The sequence below is a fragment of the Toxotes jaculatrix genome, chromosome 24 (assembly GCF_017976425.1).
Source record: "Toxotes jaculatrix isolate fToxJac2 chromosome 24, fToxJac2.pri, whole genome shotgun sequence".
In the NCBI taxonomy this organism is placed as follows: domain Eukaryota; kingdom Metazoa; phylum Chordata; class Actinopteri; family Toxotidae; genus Toxotes; species Toxotes jaculatrix.
This window is the reverse complement of record NC_054417.1, coordinates 5487069-5514293: the sequence shown is the minus strand read 5'-3', so window position 1 is coordinate 5514293 and position 27225 is coordinate 5487069. Positions and strand designations below refer to the sequence as shown.

The following is a 27225-nucleotide window of genomic DNA, read 5'->3' as shown; positions in this document are numbered from 1 at the left end:
AAACAGTCCATTCTTTTAGTTGCTTTATGTTTGCATTAGGTTGTTGTCCTGCTGAAAGGCCCAAGACCTCTGCCTCAAACATTTTCTGACACTGTAGCATGTTTTGCTTTAAAATGTCTTGGGAATCTTCTGATTTCATCATTCCTTTGATACATTGGAGCAGCAAAGCAGCCCCACAGCATGATAGAACCACCACCATGTTTTACTGTAGGGATGGTTTTGACTTTTGCCCATGGAGCCATACTTGGGTTAGAATGTGGTGTATGGCACAGGCTGAAACCACCACTCCAGACTGCTGCAGGTCAGCCTGAAGCTCTGTAGGTGTCTTACATGGTGTTTTCACATGGTGTGTCCACACCAACCTTTGCAGACTTTTCTCACTGAGTCCTGGAAGTGACTGTGAAACTTATTGAGATTTGTTTTGCAGATGAATCCAAACCACATTTTTGTTTTGTAATTAGGTGAAATAACAAAAAAGGTCACAGAATAAATTTCCAAAGGGCAGAGCTGCATCAGAACTTGTAAACATAGCACCCACATGCAAATTCAGATACTTACTTTACTTTGTAAACAGCGTGCTGAGGCTGATAGTCAGAGCGTGCGCTCTGGAGGGGATGACCATCTGGAAGTTGCTTCCAGGTTGACAATTTATCTAAGTCTGCACTAGTTTGGTCCTTATACAGTATCCACACAACTGTAAGCATGTGCAATTTTTCTGAATCAACAGTGTTTCAGTAGCTCTGCTCTGTCATTTGCTTAAAAACATCCATGCGCCACATTAATCATAACAATCCCGCTTTTCTTGTGTTGAATATAAAGTGTGTTTTGTGTTAGAGGAGTTGCTGAGGCAAGCATTTTTTTAAAAACTTGTTTCACACCACCTCAATTTCACCAAATACACAATGTTTTTTCTGCACTTGAGAGAAAAAAAAACACTTGAGGCAATGGTGTGCATAACTCCACACAACATTATAATGTACAGTGTGACATATCATCAAGGGAGCTGATGTTTTGACATGCAACATTCACCCACTTGTTCCTTGCTTTAAGAAGAATGTATAAAAATAGGCCTTTTTCTTTGGGGAGATCTGCACAGATGAGGAAAATGTTAATATACTTTGAAAGACAGAAACAAGGGGTCGTGTGTTTCCCTTTCACTGTCACATTACATGTCAGTGCACTGCATGTGGGTAAAATCCCAGAAGAAACAGCATCATATGAAATTTTTGTTTTGACTTGGACTGTATGTACACAGTGTTTTCTCCATCATATTGCAAGTTTTACATTTTATTCAAAGCTTTGATATCCATAAGAAAATATATTTCTGTTTTGAATATCAAAAACCATCTCAATAGACTTTTACATCTAAGTGTAGAGATAATGTTGTGCTGACAAAACTAATGAGTGAACAGGGCCACGTACATTTGTTCTGAGATAATGTGATGAAAGCTATTTATCCCCCACGCAGTGAAATCAGGAGAAGACTGTGGTTTGCACTGTTCTGACGTCAAACATTACATTTTGTATTGAATGTTTTTCACTTTTTGAAAATTTTCAGCCCTTGATCTGATGGAGGCATTATAATTATAGGTCAGACACAGGCTCGGAAATTATGTGCTTCTCTACTCGTGTGTCTTTGATCATACTTTAAGTGATAATGCGTCTCCATGGCTCATTGGAGGGGCTGACGTGTTAACTTGTTTATGCTTTACAAAGACCTCAACAATGAACTATCTGTGCGTGGCCCACTCCTCAATACATTTGACATTTAATTTGGTTGCTACGGCAGCAGGGTTTGCTCAGGTGACAGCGGTGATGATGGAGCCCTCACTGACAGTCTGACTTCAAGACAGGCCACAAGTTCTTCCACTTGGTGCAAAACACTTTTTCCCTTTATGCTGGTCTTTTTCCCAGCACAAAGGAAGCTGCATTATGCAATACTTTGCAACAGTGGAATGGCGGCTCCATGCCAGTGACATGTTTGCTGTGAAATGGACTGTTTCCTTTAAATACAGTTGGGCATCGCCTGACAGCAGTTATTATGTTATTATTCATTTCAAGCAACAGGAAAATATATCTTTTTAAAGCAATGTAAAGATGCAAATTATAGTTTTTTGCTGATATATGTATACGCATCATTCTGAAAGCATGTCAAGGGGACATGCTCTGTCTTGACAGACTAACATTAACATCACTGGGACATCACTGTAATGGCACAAATGTAAGTGGTGCATTAAAAAAAAGAAAAGCATATTTTCTTTTTACAAATCTCATTCCAGATATCCATTTTCTTTATCCACAATCACACAAAAGTCTAAAAACAGACACTTAAATTCAAATGTAGAGTTTTCAGTTAACCTTGCCGGTGTATCTTTGGACTGTAGGGAACCAAAAGGGAAGCAGGACACATCAGACCAAGCCCCGCATTTGCACTCATGACCTTCTTGCTGCAAGCAAATGTTCTCTTCTCTTTAAACAATCTTATTTTAAAAATCCTGAATAGTTAATGTCAGGAGTATTTCACACTGAGGTCGGATTTATTCTGCATTACAAGGTCCTTTTGGATCTTCACCGTCCTGTTAAAGGGCAGGTAGACATTTTACATTACTGATCAAAAAAAAAAAAACAACAACACTTGAACTTTGCTTTTTCAGTGACTCAAGGGGCCACAGTCCTAATACAGCTAAAACCATACACTTACACTCATGCCATGTGGCACCAGCTGTCATGGAGAGAACTGATGTGGAATTCACGCTTGTACTTGTTCTGAAGTGCAATTAATTTTCTTTAATAGTGATCACACCTTTCAGCAAGAGAGAAACTGCAGGAATATTAAGTGGCTCTTAAAGCAGTGATGTAGTGCTGCGAGGAAAAAAAACATAATCTGAACTCTTTAACAATGCACTCCTGGTAATTGCACCAATTAGAGACAACTTCACGTATAGTTGTGTTCACTTAAATTTGATGTACAATTGCTGCATCGTTAGGCTGAAATAAAAATACAAATCTGTTCTCCAGCCAGGCCTCACTGGGAAATGATTGTTGCTCTCCGTTTTCACACCTTCCCAGTTTCCACTTAGAAAGTTTGACACAAATTGCACCGTAACAAAATCCTGAGAGCCAACAACTCACCCTTAGATGGCTGTTAGGCAGGTTGGGACTTTTCCTTATCTGCCACAGTTACCTTCATTGCATCAGTCTTTCAGTCGACTATGGGGAATTACAGCCATGGAGCCCTTTTGACACGTGTCCGTTAGGAGCACAGTAATATGGGTCAAGTCACAGCCTGAAAAATGAGTTGTTGTTGTCCTGAAATGAAATCCAGAGAGGACTGTATGGATTGAAGTCCAGCCAGCATTCAGACGTGGTGTTAACTCAGACATCTCGCCCAGCTTTCAGCATAGATCAACATAACAACCCCCAATGAGGGCTCCGTAATTTTAAATACCCACTTTCATTTCTGCTTACTTGGCTAAGTGGGTGAGTGTTTTGTCAGCTTTTAATTCACCACTTCATTTGCTCCCTACAGGGATACTCGCTAGTCTGAGACCTCTCAGTCTGACTCCATGAGTGGTGATAATCACTGCCTTCACAACTCCAAATACGTCTTAATGCAGGACTGCTTTAATTTATTTATGTTACTTGTGCTGATGGATGCTTTCAGATGGAAGCAGATCTCAGTATTCTGTGTTACCGCAGACTAAGTACAAAGTTGTGCTTTCTTCTGTGTGGTGCAGGGCAGGTTCACCTGAAAAAGAAGCTGCATGTTTTATAGAAAACACTGAGACTGAACCGACACAGTAAAACTGTGACAAAAACAATTAGCTGAAAGATGCTAAAATGCTTGGTACACTCGCGTAAAGCATCATCAGTGGGTTTGTTGCTATGGGCGACACTTTTCACATCAGTCATTTCACCAGTTGTTAATATAGAAGTATTGCAGCTTTAAGAAATTGGTTAAAAGCTGTGATGGTGCTTTGGCCTAACGGAGACAATAAAATGAAAGGTTATGTTTAATTAAATTTAAAAACACCTGTGACACAGATGCTCACATTTTGAAAACTTGGAGGGGTGTTGCTCTTAGGCTCTGTCTTCTGATTAGAAAATGGTAGTAACGTGTGCTACAATTAAAGGTCAAAATTTTAAAATTTGATGGTTCTACACGAACCTGACCACACTAATCCAGTTATTCTTGTGTGTTACATTCACTGTCTGAATGAGGGGGCTGTGATTAAAGGCCAGCATCTTAACTCAGGCGTGATATGTCAGAAACACCTGTCAGATTTTGATAAGGATGAACTGCTTTGATTCAGAAAGATGTTTCTTAGCATCTAAGATCATATAACCAAAACCTTTCCTTCTTGATGTTGGTCACAGTGTACCACTGCTCTGAAAACATGTCATTGTACTAATGTTGTCTAATTGTGTAGAAAATATTCTAGAGAGTTTAATTTGCTAAAGTCTGCTGTCTTAGTGACATTTTTTGTGAATAAAACCAATATATAACCAAATTTTAACTTTACAAGATGTTTTGAAATACCCAATGAAGTCATGCAAATATATATATATATATATATGAACACGTTTTGCTTGGTTTCCTTCTTGTTTGTCTTCAGCTGACAGCTTCCAGCAGTGAGGTTGGAGAGAAGTGATGCTGGGGGGGTCCTCAGCGCCGAGCAGGCACGGTGAACGAGCAGCGAGCGGGAGCGCGCGTATAGGAAGGAAGGGAAGGAAGGAGCTGAGGCAGATCAGTCGCCAGCGGAGCCCAAGACGTCGGACGAACGGAGCCGAGAGAGTGTGTCGCCCTTGTCGTTTTTTTACATCCGCTGAAAGCAGCGTCCGGCAGCCAGAAACCTGCCCGAAAATGATGCTCAAACTCGTCCATCTCCTCGGAGTGCTCGTCTGCGGCAGTCAAGGTAGGGATGCGTGCGTGAGTGTGTCAAACCTTCCAGCTTGGTGACTTTGTGGACAAGTTGAGTGTATTTGCCATCGTGATCCGCAGCAGGCAGAGAGGGCTGTCGGAGAGGGAGCAGAGGGAGAGAGAGATAGAGGAGGAGAGGGAGTGAGAGAGAGGGGAGGATTGTTTAACAGGACGTTGTTTTGTAATTGAAGCACGTCTTGCAGGGGCCAGAATGTTTTCTTACTGAAAAGGGGGATTATGATGGGGTCCCCCGTTTTTTTTTTTCTTTTAGAGTGGGTGAGCTGTTGAGATATACACTCTGTACTCCCCGGACATAAACTGTTATCTTCATCATATAACACTGCTTATTCTTTAGTTAGGTTTTTCTTGTTTTTATAATCTTTAGGAGCAGCCTTCAGGGCGCTGCGCTGCTGTGATGTGTGGATCTTATTCGCAAAGATCTGTCTTATCTGCTTTAATCGCAAATATCCCAACTTAAACTGGCATCATGCACGAAGACATTCATTTCAGTTCCATGTACTGGATCTTATTTGTGTAGACCGTCGCCTGTCTTGTTCTCATCCACTCTCCAGTCCACTCTGTCTCGCTGTGTACCGTAGAAAAAGACAGTAGATTGAAGATTGCCCGGCGAAACATCTTCCATCAGTATCTGCATCTTGTGCGCAGGCTGTGCACGGTGATGTCGGGCCCATTTGCAGCTGCACAGTCTGAAATGCCTCTGAAAGTTTGGAAATATGAGCTGCATTTGTGACAGCAGAGTCAAACTTCACCGTTAATTGGGCTTCGTGCGCGTGCCTCACCTAATTCGGAGGCGTGCTGATTGTGTGCGCGCGTTCCCGTGTGTGCGGGTTTGACGTCTGGGTGACTGCTGATGAAAAGTCTCCTTTGGCTTTTGTGTGTGTGTGTGTTTCTTTACTGTGTCCTGGTCAGTGAGGCGCGTGGCCGTGCGACCGCGGGCTGAGCCCTGTGCACACTGCGGAAAATACTGAACCCCTGAAGCTTCAGATTAAGTACTAATCTATTTCTAGAAGCGAGAATAAGATAGAAAGAATTACTTGCAGGGTGAGATTATTGTTTGTATTTCAGTACCAATAAATACACGTCAGGCAGGCTTCTTTATCCCCCCAATAATCTAGCAACAAGCATTTGCATCCAGGATAAGGCGTGTGATCATATCCCGTTGGCCAGAGTTTCCCACTTGTTAAAAAGCAAAACAAAAACAAAAGGTCTTAAAACCAGAAAACAAAAAGAGGGAGTCGTCAGATGGCCATTTTTTGCAGTGTTGCCACACTGGGTTCCTGGCGCACAACGGCAGGTGGGGGTAGAGCGCTGCAAAGTTGGTGCCAAGAGTGAAGCCGTAAGCCACTGGTCGTTAAAGCTCGTTGTATCTCATTCATTCAGGCTGCTTTGCTGAAACCCTTCTGGGTTGTGGGTCTCCAAGGGGGTGGTGGGAAGGTGTTCTTGAGGAGGTTTCAAAGGGTCCCCCTGGCAAAAATGGAGAATCATAGATAATTTTTTACTATGCTTCAGTATGCTACACATAACCCCAGTTTGAAGAGGAGTAAAAATGACTATGAATTTTAATAACAGGTCCCCCTGATACTGCTGATGTATGATTTTAAGGCTTGTACTAAGGAGGGTTGCATATAATTTAGATTTTAAACCAGTAGCTGCAGCCCTGTCACGTGGAGGTTTCTGGGACAAAACTGCATGAAATGGGAGTCAAAGTGGTGTAATGTGTGTTTGTTTTGGTGGTTTTTTTTGGCATGAAAACAGTCGCAGACCCACAAGAGGCACAGAGTTTGAATATTCTCTACATTTTAAAAGGGACAGTAGTGTATTGGCAGGTTATATTTAAACCATCTCAATCAATAGACTGTTAGAGGAAGAGGAGGGGGATGACACATTCAGAGCATCAGTGAACTGCATTTATTATTACATATAATCCCAGTGAGGTAAAACAAAAAGACACAGGGTACTGTTCAGAAGCCTGAACTGGAATATTCATCTCTTTGTTACTTTCCCTTTGTTACAGTAGCATTACATCATCCAACCAACCAATTTCCATTCTTATCATGTTTTTCATGATGGCAGAGTCCACACAAATTGACCTGTTAGTGAGTGTAATGTGAATAATAAGGATAATTCTGAGATGAAGGGTGTGCACTGGAGGCTGAGCTGGATGCTTCATGCTCAGCGTTTCTTATCACCGTGGGGCTTTGGAGTCGATGCTAAACCATCAGCGAGAGGAATAGAACCAGGCTGAGGTTTTATTCGCTTTCACCAATTAATGACAACAGCTTGATTTTTCTGAGAGGAGTCAGTGAGGTGTCCTGGCTCCCACCACGCTAACTCTGCAGATATCCTTTGTTCTAACCCCCCCGGCTTCTGAAGGAAAACATTTGCTTTTGAAGTCCCAGCTCACTGTCTACCCTGCACTTGAGTATGCAGCCTTGAAGGTTTATGTATTTGGCTTTTACCAATGCTTTAGTACAATGAATTATATGCTTGCTTGGGCTCACCCGGGACTCGCCGATGTGATGTTAAGTGGCGTAATTAAGATATTTTGTTGTATCTCTTGGGGGAAATGTCAGTGGCTCGGGGTTTAAAAGATTTATGCCCCTGTGCTTAAGTGTCTCTCTTAGCACGCTGAGCCTGGGCTTAAGCATGTGTTTGAGGTTTGCTTACATCCTGTAGTTCGGGTTTATGTACACACTCACATGAGTGAGCATAAATGCAGAGGCACACTCTCACTAACCCACAGATGTACACTGTACTCAGCCTCAAACTATTCAAATGAATCATGGGTGAAATATTTATGAGGACGGTGCAGATTTTTTTTTATTTCTTTTTTTTTTTAGAAATTCACTCCACTCATCTTGCAGGAGTCTATACCCCAAACGTTTCGGTTTTCTTATGTTTCCTGTCATGCTGATAAGTTGATATTGGAACAATGCTTTCAGTTCTTAAGACCATGCAACCCCAGTCACACACTCCTATTAAAGACATGCAAAGCTGTTCACAAAAGAATTGGCCCATATCTCGGTCCTGCATGGTGAAATTGATTGCATTATTTGATTAATAGACTAAGACTGGGAGAGCACACATTGAGAGCCGGTGCATATATGAAAATGGAATCGCCCCCCTCGAGGCAGCCGCATATGAGAAATCAATTTAAGGAACGACTAGAGTCAGCAGGCCTCTGAATTGTACAAAGGGCAATCTCAGTGTTATGGATATGCTATTTATTTGACTTCAAGCTTTTGATTTCTCTTGTGTGCCCTTTAGCACTCTATCCGCCGTGTTCGGGTCTTAGCATTGAATTTGTGCATATAAGACGGGGGGAGAGGGTTGTATTCCAAACACCTGGATACATGAGAAAAGCTCCGCCAAACATCTGTGCTGTAAGTCTGTGCTGCAGAGCTTGTTGTCAGCTTGCTGAGAATGAAATGGCAGAAATAAGGCCGAAAGGAAATGAGCAGTCGTTTTGAGGAATGACATCGCTATATTTTTCTAACTCCTACCTGCATATGTTCCAGCCCATTTCCAAACTCAAAAACTGTAGAACTATTAAATTATTAAAGAGTAGACTGTGTGACTGAAACTTTGCTCTGATTTGTCTGGTTTCAACAGCAGAAAAGTCATGTATTTTCCTCTTAAATAACCTTATCATCGATACATAACCATGGATGGTTACTGAACGAGGCTGCCGGGCAACAGCCAAAGGGTGTGGGGGGGGTCAGGCCACCCATAGATCAGAGCATCGGCTTGAAATGGCTGTTAGCATTTGTTGGAAAGTCAATCAGGCGACACAAGATGAACACAAAGAGATGCAAAATGACCCCAAAGAGACAAAAAACAATTACAAAGAGATGAAAACAGCCACAGAGACAAAACCGACCACAAAGGGACTTGAAACGGCCATCAAGAGACGCACAGTAACCACAGCCAGACACAAAACGACAGCTGAGAGACCCAAAACAAACACAAAGACGCACAGAGCAACTACAGTGAGACTGGAAATGACCACAGAGAGATATAAAATGACAACAATGACTACACTTTTACATGTTTTTGCCGAGGGTTTGTTTGTATCCTAATCCTTCATGTACGTAATTACTTCCTTGGGAAGTTTAGAGGTCAGCCTCAGTGCAATACCTTAAAAGATATAAACTGCCTTGCTCAAGGGAAGTTTGGAAGGCTCATCTGTGTACATGCTGTACAGTCATCAGCTCACAGCTCAGTTAACAGGATTAGCATCAGGGATTAAGAGACCTGTGCGGCAGATATTTTCATACTTACTTGCAGACGTATTGTCTTTAAATGGCACATTTTTGGCTTTTAAGCAACTTAGGCGATAGCAGAACCGAGGGGTGAGATTCAAGCAAGACGCTCCAGTGGGTGAACATTTGGCGCATTTGGAAAAACCTTGTTTGTGATGCATGGAGCAAAAACAGCAGCGTGTTCCTTAATGCCCTCTGCCAACCTCGGTCTATTTTCACTCAAATTACCCATTATTATCACAGAAGTGACTAATGTTCACCTCAGGGAGTCTCTCCTAACAAGAATCCAAGTAAATGTAGATACACTAAACAGTCGGGATCCTCTTGTAGGAAGAGTTTGGCTTCGCTCGTTCCTTTTCTACCTTCTGAATCCCAGAAAAGGGGGAAAACTGGGAATAAAAGAATGAGCAACAAGAAGATTTATACAGAGGGGGGAAGTGAGGAGGAGATTATGTTTAAAAATTCATTCAATTCAAGTGAATCTGATTGCATCTAGTTAAATTGCATTGCCGGAGATTGAATCAAACTCTATGGAGTCGCACTGTGCCAAAATTAATAAAATGTAATTGAATCCTGTCGAGATGGAATCAAATTAGGCCAGAGTGACGTGATTGGAGGAGGCAGCTGCTGCATGTTGCCATGTGCTCCTGTGGGTTTGTCTACTGTTTTACATCAGTTTGGTGTTAGCCAAGCAGGAGACCCTTTGGCTCCTGCTTATGCGTGTCCTGCCAGTCTAAATGCCAGTCTAACTAGCAGGCTAATAGGCAGAGCCAGGACGCCAGGGTGACAACAGAAACAGTGGGCACACTGGCTGACTGACAGATGGATGGGGGAAAGTGGTTGCATGGTCTTCCTCTCCCTCTCCTGTTGCTCACTTTATTTCTGTAGCTCATGCATTCACATACACACACATTCACACTTTTTACAGTCTGCTCGTCCAAAGCGCATCCTCTCTCGGGAGAGAGAGGTTGCTGTTGGTCTGGGGCTTACTTTTGGGTTTGGGCACCGGCGGGCATGATTGAATGAGGAACAGAGGGATCAGAGCAATGGCAGCAGAGCTTCAGAACCACTCCAGTTTGGGCTGTGTGTTTTGAGTGACCCACTTAGACCATATTAATAACTACATTAAAGCTTTGGGGTTTTCTTCCGAGCGAGCTGATGTAAATCATATGTGAAATATAATTAGGAGAAGAAGTTTTCCATGACATAATACAAACAAATAACAGACTTCACAAAAACACTGACAAGTCTGACAGGTGAAGATCGGACATTTTTCAGGCGACATTTTAAAGCCAAAAACCCAAATTTCCATCTTCTTGGTTACTAATGAGATAATTTTAATAATTATCTACTACAAGTCCTGAAGTACTGTCAGTCATTGTCCAAAGCATGCTGGTGTTAGACAGTTTTAAATAGTACATCTTTAAAACAGTAAATAGTAATGTATGTGTGATTTGTAGTAAGTGGGCTATAATGTGCAAAAACTTTACTATGGCTCTTTAAGAATGAAATGGAAGTTGCCTGAAAGTGATGGAGAGACAAAGACTCCCCTGAAATTGGATGGATAAATTGGGATGGATAGTGAATTGGTGCAGACATGGGTAAGAGGCTGCACAGCAGACACACGCACTGAAATGATAAAACCTCTTTTTGAGTCATCATTAAAAGGAGTTTTTTCGTAGAGGAGCACTAATGCACTGCAGTAGGTGAAGTACTGGAGGGCTACCAACACACTGACAGATGAAATTTTGGGCTCAGAAGGCACTAAGATGGACACAGACAGATGACAGGAAGGGGTGGCTGGATGACAGATTAACGGACAGCTGAATGTGCTAACATTGAGACAAGGATAGAACCATAATGAAGAGGAGCCCTCCACTGACAGCCAAAGAACAATATTTTTCAACTTCTTCCAGCTGGATGTGTGCCTTGTGTCGATTGAGCATTAGTTAACGTGAGGCCCCGGTGGCTGCCGAATGTCTATATGGTCCATCACTGTGATTGAGAAAACGACTAATGCTAATTGTAGCCATTCTGGCTAGTAGACACTAATGAGAAAGTGGCGCAGGCTTTTGGAGACACTTATCAACAACATGAGTCGAGCCAGAGAGTGGTTTTTATCACTGTAAGCAGTCTGAAATGTGTGTATGTGTGCCTGTGAACTTGTGTTAAGGCCTTAATTGCTGAAAACGGCTGCTCTTCCTCGGCAGACTGAGAACTAGAACTGTGGATGTTCAGATTTTCATTTTTGCGGGCACATTATCTTATACGCTGAGTTTTAATGAAGTAAGATAGAGTGGAGAACGGCATCCTCAAACTGGGGACGTTGTTATTACATGGTCAGCATCTTCTACACCAAAGCCACCAGGACCAACATGTTTAAAGCTTAAATAATAACATTACATGAATCAATAGATTCAGTCAGCTTATATATAACTGAAATATGATTTAACTGAATATTGTGAACTAGCCCCTCTGCTGACTGACATCAGCTGCTACTCTTTTATCTGCTGGCCTTGCAGTCTGACTTTTGCTGTGGGCTCACAGTATTAAATTATCTTCTGCTATATTGTGTTGTATCCATCACATTTCCTTGCATCCATTCATCTATCCATCCATCCTAACAGTAGGCCCTTGACTTGTCATCCTTACTGGTTAATTAAGCCAAATTGTGATTGATGGAGTCTCAAGTGAATAGCGTGTGGTCCCATTGCTGACCCGCCCGAGGAGATCAACCCTGCTGCCAATCACACCTCATAATGATCTTGAAAACAGTGGCTGGGATAGAGTGCCTAACATTGAAGGCATGTTTTGGTTTAACCCCCCTCTTACTGATACTTCCCAGCATTAAGATGACTTCAGGTTGTCCAGCGTCCTTGCGGGGTTGGTTCTGCTCGGAAATGATGTCTTGAAAAGGGATCAGTCTTCTCAGATTTCTTGCCTGGTGGCCAATATTCTTGTTTATGGGAGGCAGTACTTGATGAGGAATAGATGAGAGAGAGTGAGCAATAGATGAGAGAGAAAGACGAGTGGGGGGAGGAGGGACACTTGAGATGTGGTCGCAGTGCAGCAGAATAGCTCGCAGTGAGGCCACACAGTCTCTGCTCTCTTGATTGCCTTTCCATGCCAGACAATCTTCAAACGGAATCTCCTAATGCAATGTGGGCCAGCTTATTTTTGTTTCTATCTCTTCTCGTTTGACTCCTCTCTTCCCCCCCTTTCATTTCTTCCTCTTTTCATGTGCTTGCTCTGTTTCGTGGTCCTCCCACATTAGTCTCATCTCCAGCGTCTGTGGGGGGAAGATATCCTGTTCTCCTCTACGTGGGAAGCTTTTCAAGCAGCACCCATTCTTAATGTTATTTGCTCAGAAAGCTAATGATGTTTGTTGTTCTTCTGCTCAATATAGCCATTAACACCTATGGATTTTATGTTACTTGACTCTCTTCTGTTACAACAGCGGTCAGGAATTTTCAAGTATAGCTGTTTCAGGGTTGTTCTGTCAAGCGTGTTATTATCTCAAAGTCATAATGATCATCTTGCAAGCACCAGGCAAACTGTAGGCGTGTTTTTAATTACTTTGTATATCTGCACAACTTCCCATCATTCCTAGTGGGCCTACTCCCAATGTGGCCGCTCTGGGATTGTTGTCTTCCCGCCCACCATCCGAAAAGTTCCCAAGGACGCGTGCCTCCATGGGAATACGTAAAGCCCTTCTCAGTAATTAAAGAACCTGTCTCATCTTAACATAGATCAGATGGTGTGTTTACTGACATACTGGCTCTTCTGGTGAAATAAGTTTCCTCACGTGTCAGCCCCAGTCCTTCCTCGCCTTTGAAATCAGCGGGTCCCACATGAGGCACTCGGCTGAGGATATTTTTGGATTGACTTCACTGTCCTACCTACGAAACCTCATATTTCTTTTCCCGTTTTTTTCCTCAGCGGTTGCACAGGAAGGCTGAGCACAGGCATTTTCGTTCTTCCTTTCCGCATCAGTCACCAAACGAGGAATTTGTCAAATCCACAGAAAACTGTTGTTCTTTAATTGCACCACATTCATGTGGTTTGTGCATGTTAAAGGGTAGAGCAAGATGAAGAGTGATGTTGGTAGAAGCAAAGGAGGAACGTTTGCGGGAAGAATGCCAGTGTTGGCCGCTCTTTCATGTGAATGTATATGCTGCAGGGCTTGAGTCTTAAGAGAGCCTTATGATCTCACACATGCCTTTGTAGTCAGCAGGTTCGTGTTGAAAAGCTTGAGTGTAACAAGCGCCACAGCGACCAAAACGCAGAGCATCTAGAGAAACAAAGATTTTAAATGGTAACAGTTATTTTATAGTTATAGATTATTCAGCGTATTGAATTTTGTTCCCTGACTGAACTAATTCACAATTCAGAAGATGTTTCAAAGACGTGCATTTGTCCAATTTTTGCAGCCATTCACAGCAGGTTGCAGCTCCTAAAACTCCACTGCTATCTCGTTAGCTTGAAATTGATCTTGTAGTTATACTTCAACAGGACTTTGTAGCAGAACCAGATTAGATTTCTCAGAGCATGCTATGTTGTAGGAACACTGTGTATTCCAGCTAGCTAAAGCCTGTATATTGCTCCAAGAACCAAGATTACTTTTATTTCACACTGCTCTTCATCCATCCTGTAAAGTCTGGAGTAGGCGACCAAAGAAATGATATATCGTCTCGGCACTTGAGGCGAAAGCCACAGCCGGGGAACGTGGAGAAACATTGCAATGCAGCTCCTCAGTCAATAAGCAACAAGAATCTTTGCTGGAAGCTGCAAAGGGGATGCAGTACTGGCTGTGGCAGCTCTCTCCCCAAGGAGGCGGCCTGAGCCACAAATTAATAGAGCGCTCCCACATGATCGGGGAGTTTCATTTGGAACCGTCACGCTACATAAAGCCCCACAGAAATGAGGAGTTCACTGAGGTCCCCCTCTATTTCCCCAAGAGTCCCCAAATAACCTGTGTGATTGTAACACTCTGCCCGCTGCTCTCCCACCTTCTGTGCACCTCCCTCCGTGAAACTCCTGGGCAAAGCTTTGCCCTTGCTCATCCTGGTTGCTCCAACCTATTGTCTGCTTTTTGTATGTCTAACATATGCCGTAATGTAATGATTTAATGTAATATTTTCAGTGTTAAAAGTTCTACAACTAAAACTGAAAAATATGGGAAAGGAGTTTAGTTTTTTCTTGCTGTCCTGATTTATTGGCCCATAAATTTCAAGTGCATGTAAACATTTATGCATTTTTTCCCCCCTCTTCCTCACAAAAAGTCACAAACACTTATTTGACAACAGCATGAAAATTCTTGGTGACAAACGTGGAGAGTGGTGTGCCCCTGAGGCCAGCTTTACTCTTATCATTATCTTTGCAACGCCCGAGATTAGACACAGCAACCAACTCTCTCACAACAGCGTGCCTCAGAGCGAGGATTAACACAATGACTAATCACTCAACTCACTGGACACAAAACATAGACTACTTATTCATATTTTCTCAAAAAGTCTGCTAAATAAAAAATTGGCATTGAGTATTTGCTTGTGGCATAACATAGTATACCAATATATATAGAGAGAGAATAACCTGATCGTCTTTTTGTCTCAGTTAAATTATTTGCACAATAGTAGTTTTAGGAAATATTCAAATGCTTGACACGACGTGTAATCATAATGAGAATCTGATCCAGGGCTGGGAGCGCAATTACACGACTACATTCAAATGCTTACACGTGTGTACTCTTTACATGTGTATACCCAATCATTAATGTATCGAATGTAGTTACTGTTTGTCATTTTTAGCTTTGTTAGTGGTGTGGATTTGCGGATGCTGATGTCTGATGATTGGTTGGTTCACCACTTTGCTCCGGACTGAAGTATGTCAACAATTATTAAATGGATTGCAGTGAAATTTGGTGCAGACATCCCTGGTCCCCTCAGGATGAGTTGTTATAACTTTCGTAATTCCCTTTGTGACCATAATCACTTCTGCCTTTAGTTGAGTAATATCCTACATTTCCCAGAATGCCTGTTAGCACCCCCCCAAAGAATATGCATACAGTCCTGAAGTTGGAGAGAGTAATAGTGACAGTAAGAAGAATAAAACTCCCTTCATTTTAAACGTGTTTTTTGTTTCATTCTACTCTATCGAGTCAACTCTCAGTGGAGAAGTTGCTTCTTCTGTAATAATTCTTCCCAGTATGATTCATCTCTTCAAGAGAAGAGAGAATAGTAAATCAGCACCGAAGAACTTTCTCTTTTGATTCTGAGCGCCTGACACCAAAAACTGATATTTACTGTTGATGTTTTAGTTTGCTGTCTGCCTTTAGTCCAATGAGGCTGTGATAGAAAATCCTCAGTCTGCATTTGGCCAATTATCTGTGGGAAAAGAAAAATGCACCGCCAAAACAAAACAGTGCTTGAATTGAAAGGAACATCTGCGGAGGCACTTTTTTAACACTGCTGGAATGATTCAGGTTATTATAATACTATTTTTATTAAGTGTAAACAATAGTCTCATGACTGCAGGGAATCTACAGACAGCCAGCATGCAAGTCCCTTGTGGTCTAGGTCATGGACTTATTTATTTCTCGAGGCTTCACCTAAAATCATCATATTGATTTTATGAAAACATACTGTACATATAAACAGTTTATTTCTGTGATGTACAAAGAAGAGGGGACATATCAGTGTTAGCACTTTGACTCTTTGTGTTGTTTGCCAGAGATACAGTACAGTGAAACAATTTTCAGCACTCTGCAGGCTGGCCCTATTGATCTGTTATCACAGAGAGTAGCAAACAATTTTGCTATTCTCTTTCACTTTGGTCCTCCTCCTTCCAAGAAGGAGTATCTTTTAGCTTTATGAATACAGATCATTGTTCTCTGCTCTCTCCACCTGAGCTGTTGTCAAAGAAAATCCCCAGAATGGAAAAAGAATCACCTTTTCAAAACAACAATTATTGCTCAAGTCAGAATGGAGAAAATGGGAATACAGGAATTTGTGGTGTTATCAGTGGGTGATTGACATATTTCACTATATGTCACCAACAGTACAGAGAGATAAAAGGCCTAGAAATAAAATGGAAAATACTTAGTACTAACAGGACAAGGAGGTATCACTGTGCTCTCCAAGCTCTCAGACACGGGACATTTGTTATTAGCTGGGGATTTTTTTTTCCCAAACACCGGTCCCTTAAGTGTGTCTGCTCCCCCTTATGGTTTTTAGGCAGATGTGTGCCACTTCTGCTTTGCGCCTCTCCTAGCTCTGTGCTTACATAACCGCTCACTTGTATACGCTGAGAAAACAGGAAACAGAAAAAGTCGCTCCAGTATTCTAGGCTGCACCGAGCCTCCAAAACAAAACCATTTGTTATGTGGTGCAGTGGCACACGCCGGGTTTGTGAGGAGTTGGAAGTGTTTGCTGTGATGGAGCGCGTGGAGCTCGGCGTGACGCATGGCCAGGCTTTGGCGGATGCTGTGTCACTCCAAGGTTGTTTAATGGGAGTCTTTCGCCTGTTATAGATTTGGCGTACGTGACTCGGAGGCTTCAGCACCTGAGCGCTGCATCTTAGTGACACAAGCGTCTTTTTGTGTGTGTGTGTGTGTGTTTGTGTGCACAGGATATGAACTGATCTGAAGCTCATGGGTCATCCCACTGTAAAGTCTGACACTATATGTGTGTAAATCAAATATGATTCTTGCAAGGAGCTGCTAAAGTGGAAAATGAGTTTTAAGGGGGGTAGATTGCGGCTGTGTATGTGTGTGTGTGTTTGTTTGTGCGCATATTTATTTCAGGATTTTGCTTACTCTTTGATTTTCACTGTTTTGGGCTTTGCCCTTTTCTAGCTCAAGGCTCTGAGCGTTGAGTGAAGATGCAGTGCCCGTATCTGGCTGCATCAGCAAAACGATATGCAAAACAACATACACACAGGCATGCAGGCAGAGTCACACACACATACACACACACATTTAACATTTCCTGGAATTCCTGTGTCTCATATTTCACGCAGCTTGAAATCTTGAGATAATTGCAAAAGTTTTAATTGAATGCTGGGCCATGTGACTCGTGTCCCTGCGATGACAAGACATCAGATAAGTGGAGAAGAAAGTTCAAGCATTGAATCAAAATCAGGACCTCCCAGCTACCCAGCGATTATAGTCCAATCATAATCTCTTGGCGGGATTCCTACTTCAGTAAGTGATCATGAGAAGGCCCGATAGTCCATCAGCAGCACAGAGGGAGGGAGATGCAGTCAGTGCGCCCGTGCTCAACATGCTCAGCCATCTGTGGTGACTTCCTGGCTACAATGAGCTGCAGAGCTCCCGCGGTTTTTGGGAGAAGTTGTGGAAAACTGTGAGGAGTAAAAATTGAAAATGAGTGCCAAGTGAGGTCATCAGTGCAACGCGTGCAGCTCCGCTCTGCGTCAGATGTACGTGTCTGAATATATGTTCAAATATAATCAGCACTTGTCTTCTTGCTCATCTCTCCAGCGCAAAATAAGATTCAATTAGATTATTTCACAATCCCAGAGTAATCCTGTACGTTATAAAGCAGTCAGTGTATGATTCGATATGCTGATTATCTGACAGCATGTGCTGGGTGTATGTTTGTGTGAGTGGTGCGAGCTGTGGCTCGGCATGAACCTTCACAAAGCAGCTTGACATCTGAGCAGCAGGAGAAATCAGCGGCTCCCACCTCTGCAGGAGCTGTAAGTCGTTTCAGATTTCACTCTCGCCTCGTTTTTGACACCTATCTTGTAACGCTATTTTACCTGCTGCTATTTGTTGAAGAAACAGTCGGCATGCCAGGATTTCAAACTTTAACCTCCTTATGCTCAAATCAAACTCTGCTTTACTTTGTTCAGCTCGTAATGAAATCCATCAGATTGAAAGTTTGTGTACGGCAGGGCTGCCGAAGGTGAGTTGGGCAATTCTTGGAAAATCCTCTTCATCTAACAGTAATTCATGTGCTATGACCGCAGGAGTCGACTCAACACTGGGCGATTGTTCGTATTGGTGTGTAAACAAACACATATTTGCCCGTATTACACAAGTGAGAGTCATGTGAAATGGCCCTGCATCAGTGTGTGAGGCTGAGTGAGTGGCCGCTGTTTGTTGTGCAGGGCCAGTGATGCTATCACTGCTAATCTACTGGCCGGGTTATTGTGCCGGGAGCTGCCAGGAAAGACGGCACTGCTCCATGTGAACCTTAGTGAGGGCCAGTTAGAGGGATCGTGGTGTGTGACAGTGTGCATATGTGCATACTGGCTGTGCTGTGTGTGTGTGTGTGTTTGTTTGCACTGTGTGCGTTTGTTTTGCTTTAGGAGAGAAGATAATGCTTAGTATGACAACCTTCCGGTTATTGTGAGCCAGGCTCTGTGGGTGTTTGAACAGCGGGACTGTCTCGAACTTCAAGTGATGTCTGCTGTCGTTATATACTGAGTTTATTTTATACTGAGATATTGACGACGAGGGAGCTCAACCTTTTCTTTTTCATGATTTCCTTTGCATGTAACTGCTACCAACTGTCAATCAGAGGGGAATGGCATGAAATTGGTGGCAGGAATGTGCATAGTGTTGTACACATGTATGTTTGTCCTCGTGCATTTGCACAATGTAATTAAAAGAAGGACCAGCTCTTAAAAACATTTCTCCTTAGTGGTACTTGTGGTACAAGGCTCCACGGGGTACCTTTAACTGTTCAGTTATTATTTCTGTAAATCTAATTTCTATGGTCTAAATGCTGTTTCAGAGCCCCCCACTCTACCAGGAATAAACTTCTGGAGAAGACTGTAAATACTCTATATTATTTTTTGCATAAATGTTGTAATGCTTAAACAAATAAGTCCAGAAAAAGTGGAATCATCTCTAACCCCTAACCCTAACATACCCGCCACTGTAAGCTAATAATTGTAACCTCCCTGCAGGTTGCACAAATTAATCACTGACTGTTTTGACAATTGATTAAACTTTTAAATTACTTTTCAAGCAAAAATACAGAAGATTAACTAGCTTTAGCTTCTCAGTTTTGAGGATTTGCGGCTTTTCTTTGTCTTATAATGTATTGAATATCTTTGGGGTTTAGACTGTTGATCAGACAAAACCAGAAATGTGAAGTCATCACGTTTCTTTTATTTCCTTTAGGAAATTGTGATCAGCAGTTTCTACTGTTTTCTGACATTTAATTGGCCAAAAATTGATTTACAAATTGAGAAAATAATCTGGAGAATAATCGGTTGTGAAAAGAATCATTACTGCAGCCATCTACACAACCTCAGGATGGTATCTCCCGTCCTACCAATGAATTATAGCAAGAAAGCAGGTGTGTGCAGATCTATTCATGCGTCCCCTGACCGCCTGTCATCCACATGTTGGGACCGTTTAGTCCATCCCGTGTTCAATTCCTCGTTCAGTCATGTAAGGAGGATGTAAACAATAAATGGGGCTGGTGGGGGTGTAAGAGTGAAATGCAGTAATGAGTTTCCTGCTCATCACTGTAATCACTTTGGAGTTGCTGCATCATCGTGTCATCGGTTCATTCCCATTGTTCAGATTCCTCGCGGAGGTCATTATCATCCTCTTTGCATTTTTATTGCCTCATCGCACAAATTAAAATGACGAATAAACTGTGGGCGTTCTTTGCATACATGTAAACTGTATAAAATCTATGACTCTACTATAACGTTATATGAAAGTATAAACAACCTAATTTGCAGTGGCTTTATGAGACAGAGACACAGGGCGTGTGAGTCTAAGTGAATGTGTCCTTCAGGCCTTCAAATTGGTTGTACAGTATTTTAGTGTGTATTAAAGGCATGTAGCTGATGGCTTTATTTGAGACTGTGTGTGAGTGTGTGTCTCTACATGCGCGTGCATGTGCATAGACCCATGTGAACAAGTGATTTATGGGCTGTTTTTAATCAGGCAGTAGAAAATGTTATTAGACAGCCTTCTCGCGCTCCCTCTGCCTGCAAATGAGCCGGCCCCCGCTGCACCCTGGGATAGCCTCCTGTAATTAGTTCTGGGAACTCACCTGTTACTGAACGAGATTGAGGGAGAACGAGGGAAGGAAGGAGGGAGGGGTGCAAAGAGGGGCTGGAGGGAGAGGGTAACAAGCAGACAGATAAACAAACAGAGAGGAGAGACAGTGGGGAGGAAGGAGGGGGAGAAGGTGAAGGAGGTGAGGGGGGTCGGGGGTGAAAAAGAGGACTATAGAGGAAGAGGAGGGGGGTGCAAGTATGAGGAAAGACAGCGGGAAAAAGGAACTGACCTCGACACCCTCACAGATCTTGGTTTGCTAGTCTCCTAACAAGCTAGCCAGCCTCTGTCTGACTGCTCCACGATATATTAGGATTGGACGATGCTGGAAAAACTCTGTGCTCATCTCATTCTGAGTACAAGAGGACTGAAGGACTGTGTGAAAATTTGTTCTCGGGTGTAAAGAGTCCACAGCAGCAGAGCCTCTTTTACTTTCTTTCACTAATGAGATATTGCCAGAGAAACAACAGCTATCAATTATTTTCCAAGCACTTTCAGACTAATTGTCCATTTCTGAAAATATTGACTAAACAAGAAGTAAAACTGGCAAAAAATTAACCCGATTCAGCCACAGTAATGCCTCTCTATTGTTTATTGCTTGACCTGCAGTCATTCTTTCATATCATATTTGCAGATATTATATTATGCTTGTCAGTATCAGTGGAGTAAAAGCAGCTTCTGCTATTTTGCTGCTAGTAAATAAATACTTTATCAGCCTTTATTAGAATACAATATCAGCATTGATTATACTTTTAATGGTCCTCAACTTTACTGTTTAGGTTCAGTCTCAGTTATCAGCCCTGTGTCTGGCTGCAGTACGCAGCTGCTTTCGGTGAGAAAGCTCTGATAAACCCACTCTGTGCTACTTGACCAGCACCAAACAGCAGGCAGACATGGTTAGAGAGTAGATGGTGAACACAGCGGATCATTTAGCAGCTAAAGAGCCAGATATTTCCCTCAAGAGTCAGTGGAGACCTAAACGGAGCGAAAAGCAGAGTGAATATTTACATTCATCAGGTGTCCAGAAACACAACAGTGAATGCTGATGTTGGTCTGTGTCTGCTGGATGTGTAAATGGGGACCTGTTTGCTAATGTGTGTTCTTCATAATAACTTTATAAAGTGATAGTGTTTGTAGTGTTTGTCCTGCTGCCCCCAAATAGCCAAAATATTAATTAATTCTGCTTTAAGTCTTTGTTGGAATAATATTATGTAATTCACAACATTAGAACACAGTTGAGTTTATAATACTGATTTTACCAGTATCACTTAGTGTTTCCATGGGATAAGGTCAAAAACACAAACTCAGGTGTCCTCTAAAATCTCACTTTGCACCAAATAAAGGTAAGACAGGTTGTTTTGGTACAGACTGTAGCTTTTCCACTTTTCAAAAATACATTTTTCCAGTCTTGAACAAACTCGCCACCATGACAAAATCATCATGTGACCTGCCTGCTCCCTGGCGCATCGCTGAGCCCCAATGAACTGAGTGTAGCTGCCGGCCACAGACTCTCCAGTGAGCACTGCCTTGACAGCCAATCACAACAGTGGCCTGTCACTCCGAGCCCCACACACACACACTCACAGGCACACACACAGTAACACAGCCACGCAGATACAAAAAAAACTGAAATCGTCAGCACACATGTATACAATTTAAATCTGCACATTTGCCGACACAGATACAGTACAAACACACACACGCTGCACTTCTCCGATGCTCCTGACAGGCCAGTAAAAACATTATGAAATATTCAGTGAGTCTCACTGTGGTTTGGGTTCTACCTGTCTCAGCTTTTCTCGTTGCTTTGTGTGTGTTTGTTTGTACGAGAGAGGAAGAGATACTGTCTGTGTGCATGTTGGCATCGACTCTGTTCAGTCTTTCCCCCCTCATGGGTATACTCCGTGTAAATATGTGTGTATGTGCTCGTGCACACATACGGAGAGAGTGTGTGTGTGTGTGGTTGTACATGTTTGCAGTATCTCTCAATTGTTGCTGTCACGGTTGTGTGTAATTGGGTCTGAGCCAGCCGAACCTTTTGTCTGTGTGTTGCCTTGTGCTTACATCAAATACGTTGCTCTTCTAAATAACATCACCACGTAGACAAACTTGGAGCCAGACTTTCAGCATTTCTATTTTCAGCCCCCGATCTTTTCCATGCACGTTTTTTTGTTTTCCCTTTGCATCAAACGGCAGGTGCTGATGCCAGTGCCCCTTTTATGACCTGACATACTGGAATTATCATAATTACAAGCTTTTGCTCAGTGTTGCTTATGCTGTTGACAGATTTTTAATTTTACATTTCTTAGAGGTGAAGAGTTTGTAAATAAAATGTCAGACCTTTTCCTCAACTGAAGCAGGTGACTGTAGTTTTTGCGTTTTCAGCTGATCAATGGAAATCCGTGTGGCCATGTGAAACACGTTCAGCATTTTAGATACAACAGAAGATAAACAATACAGTTGTGTAAGCCTTCGGTGTCCTGCAGGACTCTAGTCTTAGGCTCTTTGTATTATTTTCATTTTCACCTGCTCTTCCTTAGTCCTGTTGTCCTTCTCAAGTCCAATGACCACAGCTGGCTCTTCATTGGCTTTGGAGAATGTAGTTTTAATTGTAGTTTCAGTTTAAGTTCTGACAGGTTAAAGGTGGCATCTTTCTGCCCTTCCTGCTTTTGGAAAATAACTCCTCTCTTACCCTCCGCTGTCTTTGTAGAAGGTCTGTTGCTCTGTAATATCCTCATGATTGCTCATTTGCAGTTCTGTTTCCTCCCACTTGACCCAAAACTCTCTTTCTATCTAACTCAGGCGGCTGCCATTGGGGATGCCATCTGCTGATTAACAGACCATATCACCATTGTAGCACCTCTGCACAGATGAGGGAGCTACTTCATTGGTGTTTTGAAGAGCAAATAGAAAAGGGTACTTGTTAAAAGACTATGGTAATAATCCTTGATCCGTATGCAGCAAAATGAGTTGGAAATTCTAAGGCACCATTATAACCTTAACCACGTTTATTAGTGTCACTATGATGACAAAGGGGTTTCCACAGGCAGCCAGGCCACTGGTCCTTATCCTTGCATTTAATGACAAAAAGACTAAGCATAATAGTAGAATAGTTTAAAAGGTACTTTCTGACCAGATATTTTTTTGTCTGTGGCATTTGGTGCAGTGTGTTTACAACCCCACCACTGTGACAGCATGTCCTGGTTGGACAGGAATGATTGACAACCTTGAAACCTGTGGAGGCTAAAGAGATTTTTCACTCAGTCAAACAGGAATATTGACGTGACTTTTTTTCACACTGTGCATGTTAACGGCTTCATTAAATATATTCCAGGCCAGACTGTATAATCAGGTAATTGGACACGTGTAAAAGTAAATTTGGGATGTTCCACACATAGCCACATATACAATATCTAAATATATTACATGCAAGCATATATAGTCATAGTTAGTGTTGTTCCCGTGTCTTTGGAAGGATCAACATCCCAGAGGAGCTGATTGAGAGAGCGTGTACTGTTAAAAAAGCCATCTGTGGCAGCCTCCCAGCTCCTGCTGTGCTTTGAAAGCCTGTTCACCAAGACATATCAGCCAGCAAAGGGCTGAGAGAAAAACCTGTCAAAGAATATACTTTTCACAACACTGTGTTGTGTGTTGTGTTGTTGGACACCAAATAAATCACAGAGAATGGCTGATTTCTGCAAACACTGTTGTTGGCCAGTTTGTACTTTTCTGTCAGTGTAAATGTGCAATAGGTAAGAGGGTTTTTATAGATCTATAACTGTGTTTGTGTTCAAGTCAAGTCATGACTTTTATTCCTCATTGACACTGACATTGACATTGGCTTTGCAAGAAGCAAATAAAAAACACGTCTGTCTGGGGGGATAATGCCAGAGCACTCAAAAAAAAAAGTAAAGAGTGGCCTGTTTTTTTAAATTGCAGTCTGGAACTCGATAATTTATCAGCAGACTGGGTAAAAAGGGTACAGACACATTTATCTTTCCCAAGTGAGACAAAAAGGAAAAGTATACAGCTAGTGAAGTGTGAGTAAATGATTAAAATGTGGGCAATTTAAAGGATCAGTTTGACATTATGGCTCTAAGTTGCTTTCTTGCCAACAGTTAGATAAGAAGATCGATACCACTCATCTCTGCACACTAAATATGAAACTATACACTGCAGGCAGTTAGCTTAGCATCACATAAAGACACAGCTAGTCTGGTTTCCTTTAAAAGCCACTTGTTTTTGCGCTTTGTTGCACCTTTCCAGAGCTAACAAGTCAGTAATAGATCTTTAAATGTTGGGAAGATTATACTTGAGTGACAGTAAAGTTACTGAGTTTAAAAATACAGTATATTTTATTTTAACAGATACATAGGTTAATACATAAAAAAAAAAAACTTTTTACATTATGCTGACTTGTCATAAGTTATGACTTTTCCTTTAATTTCTCAATCATTTCAGCAGCAGCAGCAGCAGCATTTAATTGCTTAGTGTAATGAAAGAGATTGCACATAAACAGCTTAGTTCTCAGCTCCGGACTGATGACATTCAGCTGTCAGAGCACAGCAGGGCTTCTCGCCTCACGCTGTTGTCAGGTGAAAATCATGAAAGCTTTTTGTGACGTACATGTTTTGCTTCAGTTCGGGGATTACGTGGGCCTCCGGAGACCGAGAAAACATTTGAATCCGTTTCAAAACCTGGCACACCAATTTTCAAAAAAACAACAACAAACAACCATCTTTCCATAAACAGGACTGATTTTCTTAATTCCTTAAAAGTTGCCATTTTTGAAAACAGCATGCATTATCAATTTTACCTTTTGGTAATGCTTACCTGGAACACACCACTGGGTAACATGGTGCCAGGGTGGAGGAGCAACATATCCATGCAATGGGATTACACTGATCTACTATAAAAATGGTAACTGTAATCACTGTAAAAAATAGCTCAGTAATCACATAAGTAGTTGACAAAAATAATTACTCTTGGATTAGAGATTGTCATGTCATAGAGGGGGGTATTTGGCAGAACATAAAATGACAGAATGGCCAATTTCGTGCAGTTAACATGAACAGAAATATGCCCAGGTGCTCAACAATGGCCACCTGTAGGTTTTTTTTTCTCCATTGTGGCCTAATATTTCAATCTAATCAACTAATAAATGATGCAAATTGAATTAATTTGAAGTGGTTATGTTTACAAACTAAGCACTGTTCATTTAAAGGCTGTTTCCAACCATGTGAACCTTGTTTTCATCTGTTTGCACCGAACATAGCAGATGGATTACAAGCCTGTGTCTACAGTGCTTTCACTGTCCATTAGCACTTATGATGCAGTGTCCGAGACCCCTTCCTCAAAGACAGAGTGATGGCCGAACACGGTCCCTCCATCCCAAACACATGTCGGGTAGCGTTCATTAGTCACGCCATTCTGAGAGGTTCATAAATCACAGCCATCTGGAACGCTCTCAGTGCTGCAAAGCGGGACGCTCTGTGCACAGCTCCCCCCACCCTCCCACCCTCCCACCTTGTGGTGCTGGCAAACAGCCAGTCAGATTGCAAATCCTGTAGTTGCGCGTCACGGCTGAGCCATGCTAGGAGCAACACAACAGACAACCTTTATTATAACTTTCATTCTGCTAAAGGTAGACAGAGTTACATTTGGGTTTTATAGTGTTTCACTGGGTCCGACAGAAAAGCTGATTTAAAAGGGAAGTGCATGAAGCTCGAGCACAGATACTGATTTTTAATCACAGACAAACCAAGACTGATGTCATTTGTAAAGGCTAATAAGGTTTTACTCCAGAACCCGACACAGAATTAGGGTTAAACTCCACATTTAGTGCCTCATTTAACCCACATTGTTTGTCACTGAATTGAATCATGTCACTGAAGTTTTCAGCAACAGTCACACATTTTTTGCTCAATCTGGAGACTTTTCTCAGACACTTTTAAAGATAGTTTCACATGTTTTCATCTCTATCTCACTTCAACACTCACATGCTAATATGTACATAGAAAGAGCTTTTTAAAATTCATGGAGAGATTCCTTGGGGGCCAAAATTCACGGTCTTGGTTTTCTGCAAAAATGCTCTCTAAAATTGAACTGAAACTAATATGAGGCTTCAGCAATCTGAATTTTTTTTGTAAGGTTTCATGAAGCAGAACGTAAGTGATTAGCAAATTACAGTATCACTTTATTTTTCTATCATCATCTTCCTCATTATTTCCTAAAGCTGACCTCAGATATTAGCTGCCCTTTAATCAATGTGTAGCATCCTGGCTCAATTTGTCCCTCTGAACGAGCCTCCCTGAAGAGTCAGCACAGCTGCTGGTAAAGCAGAGCAATATCTCTGAATCATATTTGCACATATGTTTTCCAGAGAGAGCAGAGATCTAAATCAACAGCATGTGTAGCTCTGCCACTGCCTATAGTGGCCTTAAAGAGAGCCTGCTTGCAGTAGCAGCACCTGCTGAACTGGGTGAAACACATGCACAAATCTGCATAAAATCACAGGACATGGTCCACAAATTCTGATTAATCCATCATCTTAATTTTATTGGAATTAGAATCAACATGCGGCACCATTTGTCTGTTATTAATAGTTCAAGGAGTGGGAATAAATTATGGTAATTTTGTTTTAGATGTCACTTTGAAAGCTGGAATTAGAGATGGCTATGTTTGTGAACCGTCTGATTTATGTGTGTGACACTGAAACGTTGGTGTGTGTATTCGTGTGTGGGCGTGTATGCATATTCAGCTCAACACCTGTAGCTCACACTGAGCATGAAATGGCTTATTCGCTTGCAGAGGCTCAGTGCTGGTGTTTTGTTATGTGCTTTGCATGTTTTGGGAGCTGAGCTTGTCATTTAGCAAGCTGAGCACAGCTATCCATCCTTTAGCCTGCACACAGACACGCAAAGGCAGCTCAGCACACGCGTGTTGAGTTTACTGGATGTGATTTATCCTTGATGCAC

General features: G+C 42.0%; 1 protein-coding gene across 1 annotated transcript in view; it reads left to right on the top strand.

Annotated features, from left to right (window-relative positions):
* Window positions 1-4864: 4864 nt before the first annotated feature.
* Window positions 4865-27225, top strand: part of LOC121178232 (neural cell adhesion molecule 2-like) — a 224610-nt gene continuing 202249 nt past the window's right edge. The window contains exon 1 of the mRNA XM_041032794.1: window positions 4865-4916. Coding sequence (XP_040888728.1) covers window positions 4865-4916 — 52 coding nt within the window. The remainder of the gene's footprint in view (window positions 4917-27225) is intronic.